This window comes from Hemitrygon akajei, chromosome 4 (genome assembly GCF_048418815.1).
Source record: "Hemitrygon akajei chromosome 4, sHemAka1.3, whole genome shotgun sequence".
NCBI classification, from domain to species: domain Eukaryota; kingdom Metazoa; phylum Chordata; class Chondrichthyes; order Myliobatiformes; family Dasyatidae; genus Hemitrygon; species Hemitrygon akajei.
The window spans coordinates 28,541,009-28,549,696 of record NC_133127.1 but is presented as its reverse complement, the minus strand read 5'-3'; the positions used below and the strand labels follow the sequence as shown (position 1 = coordinate 28,549,696).

General features: G+C 42.7%; 1 protein-coding gene across 1 annotated transcript; it reads right to left on the bottom strand.

Moving 5' to 3' along the window:
* Nucleotides 1-392: 392 nt before the first annotated feature.
* On the bottom strand, nucleotides 393-7,674 carry LOC140725894 (uncharacterized). Its single transcript, XM_073041832.1, has 5 exons — nucleotides 7,547-7,674; nucleotides 6,908-7,252; nucleotides 6,413-6,517; nucleotides 1,425-1,523; nucleotides 393-470 (listed from the first exon to the last, which is right to left on the bottom strand). The coding sequence occupies exons 1-5, from the start codon at nucleotides 7,590-7,592 to the stop codon at nucleotides 430-432; spliced, it is 636 nt and encodes a 211-aa protein (XP_072897933.1). The 5' UTR covers nucleotides 7,593-7,674; the 3' UTR covers nucleotides 393-429.
* Between the last annotated feature and the right edge of the window lie 1,014 nt (nucleotides 7,675-8,688).

Here is an 8,688-nt window from a genome sequence, read left to right as displayed (position 1 = left end):
GCATTGTGTCCTTTGGCGTGGGATATTAAGTAGCAGGGTGTTAGATCCCTTCGTGTACACACCAATCAAATGCACATCACTTTTGTAGTGGAATGTTCTATTTTAAAACAATTTTCTATTAGTTTTAATGTACAGTTGCATTTTGCCGGACTTTGCCGTCAGTTCTAAACTACGAAGATCGGGATTTAAACAACACAGCGCGGCAGCTTCCTTTTAACTTCCTAGGGTATCCGTAGATTTCTTAAGTTTAATCGAACAAAGTCTAATGCAGAATGTGAGAGACAGTACATCAGGAGAACCTGCCCGGGGCGTGGGCAGGCTTCTGGTAAAATTGCAGTAAAAGTGATACAACGCAGAGTCCATGGGCAGATGCACCAACCCTCCCTCCCGCCCGGCAATTCACTGAGAGTCCCGCCGCATTTTCCTTCCTTATCTCTTGCGAAACTGGTGGGGACATCGCCTTCGGTGACCTACGGAGGAAAGAGAAACGGAGATCTCTTGAGTAAACTGGCCACCTTGTTAAGTACATCTGTACACCTGCTCCTTCATGCAAATATCTAGCCAGCCAGTCATGTGGCAGAAACTCAATGCACAAATAAGCGCACGGTCAAGAGGTTCAGTTGTTGTTCAGTCCAAACGTCAGAATGGGGAAGAAATTAGATCTAAGTGACTTTGACCGTGGAATCATTCTTGGTGGCAGACAGTGTTATTTAAGTATCTCAGAAAATGCTGATCTCCTGAGACTTTCATGCAGAACAACCCAGAGTTTACAGATAATTGTCCGAAGAACAAACTAAAGAAACATCCAATGAGCGACAGTTCTTTGTAAATAGAGAGGTCAGAGGAGAATGGTCAGGCTAGTTCAAACTGCTAAGAAGGCGATAGTAACTCAAATGGCTCTGCGTTACAACAGTAGTGTACAGAAGAGCACCTCTGAACGCACTACCTTGAAGTGGATGGGCTACAGCGGCAGAGGACCACGAACATTCACCCATTGCCACTGCTCCCTCTCAGCTGCGTGAGTCGGTGGCCGCGCAGTAACTGAAATGTTTCCGCGCACATAGCCTCTGTTGCCACGCAGCTGGAACTGGACTCAACTTGAAAAAGTTTACAAACTGTGAAAGATTTTCTTTGTTGTACTGTATTTCACTATTCTCTTCAATAGATAAATAAAATCAAAAGTATGCGATTTTTCAATTTTCATTCTAAATATTCATAGTATGCCTATTACATTTAAAGTGCCGCACAATTTTCAGGCAGTATAAAAATTTCCTGCTCAAAACAATGGTTGGTCCGAGCAGCTATATAAAAAATTAGAGAGAATGTTGCTCATTGGCCACTTCATTAGGTACACTGAGTGTAAGTGTCCAATTAAATACTGTATAACAATGCCCTTAAGGTCAGAGACTAATATCAAGACTTACGCTTATTCTTATGATGGATGAAGACAAAAAGGATGGAAGTGAGGAGCAGAATGTTGAAGGCAGCCAGTGATGCCCAGATAGGCCAGTCGCAAACGTACTCTGGAGAAACAGGAAGAGTTACGTTAACAGTGCGCAGTACAGTGAGATGCCCGGCAAATGACTGTGGATAAGCAGTTGAACCACAAGGCTGATTCTTTCCCTCAGAAGAATGCATTGGAACAATGTGATGAAATGAAGCAATTTACAGCAGAGCACTTCAAATATAAAGAACTTTCGGGTCTTTACAGAAATGGGGGGTTGCCCATTTAAAGCTCCGTTAACTCTTTGACTGTGGCAGGTAATACTCAAGTTATTAGTAAACCTAGTCAGGAATGCAATTTTCTTGACACTGGACCAGATGACTGAGCAATAGAACCTAGTGATTACACTCAACAGGTCGGGCAGTATCTATGCAAACAAATTTTGTTCAGTTTTGGTCGTCCTGCCAAAGGGAAGATGCAATTAATTTGGAATTAGTGCAGCAGAGATTTACCAGGATGTTGCTGGGACTTGAGGGACTGAGTTATGCAGAAAGGTTGAACAGTTAGGGATGTTATTCATGGGGTGTTGGAGAATGTGGTGTATAAAATCATTAAGACCATAGAAGGCTCAATGTGCACAGTCTTTTTCCCTAGATTTGGGGAATCAAGAACTTTAGCCTACTGCAGGTTAAAGTGAGAGGGTAGAAATTTAATAGAAACCTGAAGGGCAACCTTTTCATCCAGTGGGTGGTCAGTATATGGAACAAACTGCCATGGGAAATGGTTGAGGCAGGTGTACAAAATACATTGACATCCCTTTAAAACAGAGATGAGGAGGAATTTCTTTAGCCAGAAGCTGGTGAATCTGTGGAATTAATTTCCTCAGATAGCTGTGGATGGACAAGTCGTTGGGTATAAATAAAACGGAAATTGATAGGTTCTTGATTAGTAAGGGTATCAAATGTTATGGGGGGAAGGCAGAAGAATGGGGTTGAAAATGACAATTAACCCAGCTAAAGAAATTCCACCTCATCTCTGTTCTAAAGAGATGCTTAAAAGATGCTTTGACAGCTCTGCTATGTGGTAGCAAGACAATCCACACACAAACATTTAACTTAGTTAATCAAACAAAATTTTGTCTCACTCCTTCATTCTTTTACATTTTCTCTGTCCGCCACAAATCCCTGGTTATAGTGTGTGTACACTTTTGTCTGGACACTGATGATGCCAATAATATCTGGCCTTTCAACTGAGGTTAACTAGGAGTCAATAAAGAAAGTACTTTTTTTATTGACAGAAAACCTCTAGGACCTCAGGATATCGAACCATGCTTTACAATGAATTTTTTTAAATGTTCAATCCAAGTGTATCAAATTCACAGCCTAAATGTGGAATTGTTTAAAATGCACTGTTTAGGTGTTGGTGGATGATAAGTATTGTCCAACAAAATATTTTACAGTAAGTTATTTGTACTTTCAAGCACAGTTTGAAATAGAAATCTTAGATATACCCAGCAGCTTGCACTAGTGAAGGTTCATTGGGCATTCATTGTACAAGTCACAGCAACTCGCAGAGAATCTGGATATATTGAACAACTATTGATTGTGTATTGGTTAAATTTGGTTAATTATTCATTCATCTACGTGTTATTGGAAAAGCCAGAATTTATTGCCCACTTGCTATTGAATTAGATGGCTTGTTAGACCATTTCAGTTGGCATTTAAGAGTCAAAAGCGCTGCCTTTAGTACAGGCTGGGTTAGGTCAGCATATTTCTTAGGATATCCAAGTTTTGTGACTTTATTGTGGTGGAAAGGTTTGTGAGTTCCTGGGATCCCAGGAGCAATGGCACCTGGAGTTCTGCCATCTGGCGCTTAGGTCATAGCAGAATCACCCAAGGCAGGAAGGTCAATGGAGAGGTTCCAGACAAAGGCCAATCCAATCAAGATCTCAACTGTGGAGCTGGCAGAAGATGATTACACATCACAAAGGTTGTGAACGTGCAGCAGCAGTAAAGGAACCCCACTCGTCTTGCATTCCATGCTACTGACCCTGATATGTCAAGGACATGTTAAACAGAACATGATTTCCCATGTTAAACAGAACACACACAAGCGTTCTTCACTAAGGGAACCCATCATAATATCCCAGTATGTGATCCCCAGATTGACAATCTGATAATATACTGATAAACAACCCTATATTTTTGTAGTCATCATCACTAATAACCAGTTTTACTTTAATTCCAAATTAGTAACTTCTGTAAACTAATCTTTAGCCTTGGGGCCACAGGAATATGCTTGGAAGAGAAAGTTTCCATGCTGTTTCTGTCACAATGTTGTGTAAAGGACCCAAATAGAATACATTGCCAATGGATGCCTATTGGTTGCCACCTGCCCTTCATCCAGGGTCAATGGGCCAGCAGAGAAAGATGATATAGATATGGATGATTAGATGGGCTGTCTAATTATAATATTCTGCGTTTCTCTACTAACACGCGTTCTAAGTTCAAAGTAAATGTATTATCAAAGCAAGTACATGTCACCACATACTATGTCCTCTGCAGCCTCTCTAAAGCTTCTACATCTTTCTTCTAATGAGGTGACCAGAACTAAACACAATATTGCAAGTGTGACCTAACCAGGGTTTTAAGCAGCTGCAACATTATCTCTCGACTCTTGAACTCAATCAAGAGCCACGAGGTAATATTGCAGCTCTTTAAAACCCTGGTTAGAGATTTGTATTCTTGCCGGCATTTGTTGCTTCCCCTATCTTCGTTTGTATCAAGTTCCCATTTGAAATGGATTATTCAATCCGGGTTCACCCTTCTTTCGATCAAGATTAAAACACCTCTTCAAAAAAAATTTAGCTTTGTACATTAAATTATCTTATTAAAACACTAATTTTCAAAGGTACCTTGCTCTTGACTGCCATCATTCTCACATGCTTGTTGCGTACTGCCTTGTTATTACGTTGTAATAAGGTTTTAGGAATTCCCCTCGTGATGTTTTTATCCTACACAACTTCAAACTGGGTTCAGGCGATGGTTTATTGCATTGGAAAGGTCGCCGCTCCTGCCTCTCTTTACAGATCCGGCCTGATCTGATTGTACCTCGGGTTTGCTCTATAATTGTTAAGAAGGAGTGTGGTGTGCTGGCATTCATTAGTCGGGCGATTGAGTTCAGAGGCCGGCAGGCAATGTTGCAGCTCTCTAAAACACTTGGAATGTAATGTTTATTCTGATCGCCTCATTATAGGAAGAAGGCAGAAGCCTGGACTAGAGGTCATGTCTTATGAGGTTCGGCTGAGTGAACTAAGGTTTTTCTTTTCGGAGCGAAGGAGGATGAGAGGTGATTAGATAGAGGTGTACAAGATGACAAGAGGCATCGAGAGAATGGACAGCGAGAGACTTTTCCCAGGGTGGACATGGCTAATACCAGGGGGCATAAATTTATAATGATTGGAGGAAAGTATAGGGTGATGCCAGAGAATGGTGGATGCGTGGAACGACCCGCCAAGGGTGGTGGTAGAGGGAGATACATTAGAGGCATTTAAGAAACTCTTAGATAGACAGATGGATAATAGAAAATGGAAGGTTATATAAGGGGAAGGATTAGATTGACCTTAGAGTAGGATAAAAGGTCAGTATAACATAAAGGAAAGGCTTGTACTCTGCAGTAGTGATCTTTGTTCTATTATCGCTATATCCAAATATCGTTTCGTGCTCTAATCTGTAAGGTATTTTATGATGACGACAGGGCAGGGAGGCATTTATTATTCAATAAATGCTTTTCAGCATAAAACTGGAGAGGCTCAGAAGAAAATCCGGGATGATCAATGATGCCTAGGCTTAACCATTGAGCGGCTCTCTGCCGTTTCTATGAAGGGTGGATAGCTCCATAAATCTGAATGGAGTGGGAGCTATGTGGTGGCGCGAAATAGTTTTTTCATTATTTTATAAATCATCAGCAAGGAGATTAGAGACAGAAGGCTCTGGGGGTAACAGGTTACAATCGTCCCCACTGTCCTTTAAGGACATGCCCGTGAAACAAATTCAACTTTCTCAAATAGTGGAATTACAAACGAAACCTCCAAACAAACGCGAAAAGGCGGGATACATTGCGAAAGGATTGCCCCTAAGGGTTCTGTTCGAAGTTCAAAGATCTAAAACGAAAACCAGTTTCTCCCTCCACAGAAGCTGTCTGACCTGCGCCTTTAACATTTATTTTCAAAATGCCTTCATTTTCTGGCGAACCTCACCTTGAATAAGTACACTCAGGCAATACAGATATACGAGACACCCTAGGATTCACTCACTCTAAATCAAAGTTATACACTTGAAATGTCCCCGTTGGTATAGGCGATTGAATTAACCTGAACACCTGGCGCTGAGTTGCTGTCAAGTTGAGGGTTCTGCGCCAACGTTGTTTCGCCGAGGGGGATCAAAGCCACGTTCGCTGACAATATGATCGGGCACCAAATCAATTGGACTACACGAATTTAAATCAAACCCAACACGTGTATTTCTAATAAGAAGATAACCTTAGCGGAGCCATCTCCCTTAAAATGCTCGAGGGACTCAGCAGATCATGCAGCAACTATGGGGAGAAATGAAAGGCCTTGACCGGAAACGCCGACTCTCTATTACCCTGTGTTGACGCTGTCTGACCTGCTGAGTGTCTCCAGCATTTTGAGTTTGTTTCTCTGGATTTTCGGCATCTCCGAACATGAGAGATTCTGAAGATGTTGGAAATCCAGAGTAACGCACATAAAATGCTGGAGGAACTCAGCAGGTCAGGCAGCATCTACGGAGAGGAATAAACAGTCAACGTTTCTGATAAATAGTCTCGGCCCGAAACGTCGACAAAGTTCCTCCAGCATTTTACCTGTATTACTCTGTAGAATGCCTTTGTGTTTATGAAACCGTCTCCTTGATCGTTTCAAGGTCTGCAGTTAGCCAACAGTCTTACCATTTTTTCCCCGTTTCTTCTTGTTACCCAGTGGGTGTTTGTACCGAATGATTTCGCGAGTTGTTGTAGTTGTGGGCGGTGTAGTTACTATCGCTTTCTCTGGAACTGAAAGAAACACCATCTTGTGAGTTTTCCTCTGTAATGTCTACTGCAGAAGCCCAACAACACCTGAGCTCAGCGCCCGCTTTTGTTGGACTTTGAGAATGCTTACAAGTGAAGATACCAACTTCTGTTATAATCCGTATCCGGTAAACAGAACCACTTTAACAAACAATTATCACTTCAAACCCGGTTAGAAGCGCTTAAGGAAATCCCATGCAATTAGAATACATTTTGGGCTTCCTGGCGTTTAATAGATTAATAATCACATGTTTTGTTTTGCAATTACTAGGACAAATGCTTAAAAATGCCAGAGGTAATATTACTAAGGCACGCAATCGGCCTCTGTAATTATGTTATAAATATGTTATGGCATCCAGATGAAGATCTCCTTACCTACAGTCACCATACTTCCACCTCCGAGGTGGACTTTCGCCTGATGCTTCATCATACAGTGATAGGTGCCGTTGTCCGTGAGTTGAGCGTTTTTAATTACTAAGCTGAATTTTGAACGAAAGGTGGTTTTGACGGACGTGAAACGTTCATCTATCCCGGCTCCCCGCTCTATTTTATCCATGACATTCATTGAGATCACAAAATGTGATGTACCGTCCTCGTCTATCCTGTACCAAGCCAACCGACCGAGACGCTCATTCGCAGCGCAGGTCAATTCCAGCTTTTCTCCTTTGGTCACAAGTATTTCAGCGGGATTCTGGTCCAGGATCGGCTCTAACTGCGCCCCTGGTCAGAAAACGAACACTTTCGATTTAATTCCAAAACTGCAGTTTATTCACAAGTTTTCCCGCCCTTTAGCTTGATTCTTTCTCTACAGATTAGCAAATACCGATTCAGTATTAACTCTCGGGAAGCGACTGAGGCAAGCGTTGTCGTTAATCAGTAACTCTTTCGAAGAGCCTTCACAGGACGACGGACCGAATGGCCTGACTACACGATTATACATGGCTTTCATCCCCAGCACCCCGTGGCACAAACAGAAGAACTGGTCAATGGAAATGTAAAAAAGTTTCTACTTACTACGTATCCAACAGATCAGAATGCACATACATCGGAGGAATACCATTTTGTCCAGCCGACGGGATGTTTCTGACTGAAAATCAGAGGGGGTTTTGCTATGAAGGGAAAACACACACACATCTGAGTAGCCACGCAGATCTTTAAGCCTCGGCACCATTCAGCTGCCAGACCTGGCCCACGTGATCAACACACCTAATTTTTATGCAAATCGGTCTGAAGAACTCCTGCTCAGAGAACTATGCGCTCCAAAATCAGCATTCCGTCAAACTGATTAATGCATTAGTCCTCCTCGGTTTACTGCTGTTGATAATATTAAAAAAGTTCTTGAAGGACAGTATTTTTTAAAAAATTGTAAAATGTTGTTTTCGGCACATCAATAACACCCCCTAACACCCAGAAAGAAGGACGAAGGCAGTCGGCGAACTGTAACACCACCATCTGCAGGCTTCTCTCCAAATCGCACGTCGTCCAGACTTGGAAACATACCGTCCGTCCTTCATCCCCGCTGGGTCTTAATCCTGGAACTCCCCAATGGCACAGGCTACCGGGTTAGTCCAAGGCGGGTCTCACCACTATCTGCTCAAGGGAACCTAGACTGAACAAGGAATGGTATGCGCTGGCCAGTGATGCCAATATCCCTAATTAAAAATACATGTTAATTAAATGAGCCGTTCCGTTTGCCACTGTAGGTACTCAATAGGTGTCAAAATCAAGTCAGGGAGGGTGTGGGAACAATGAGGAACTGAATGACTGTTTGAAATAGACACCAGCGACTTGAGAAGCTGCAGTCTAGAGCAAAAATCCTGGAACTCAGCGGGTCAGATGCTACCAGTGGAGAGTGATGGGCAGTTTTGGGCCGAGACCCTGCATTGGGACCGCGGACAAGCAAACAAGATGCTGGAGGAACGTTGCACTTTCGATGTTTTCTTCATCAGTCCCGGCGTCTGCTGCCACTTGCGCGTCCATTTCGCTTCTCCACTGCCAAGGTATGCCCACTTTGAAGAAGCTTTCCTCCTCTTCAGTGCAGACTAAGGGTCTCAACAGGAAATGTTAACTATCCATTTCTGTCAACAAACTGTTGACTGTCCATTTTCCTCCACAGATGCTGCCTGACCTGTTGAATTCCTCCAGCAGGTTGTTGA

Coding starts and splice junctions, on each gene's coding strand:
- LOC140725894 (XM_073041832.1), bottom strand. CDS start 7,592: ATGGTATTCCTCCGATGTATGTGCATTCTGATCTGTTGGATACGTA. Junction 7,253..7,546: donor TCTGATCTGTTGGATACGTA/GTAAGTAGAAAC, acceptor TTTTCTGACCAG/GGGCGCAGTTAGAGCCGATC. Junction 6,518..6,907: donor TGGAAGTATGGTGACTGTAG/GTAAGGAGATCT, acceptor TGTTTCTTTCAG/TTCCAGAGAAAGCGATAGTA.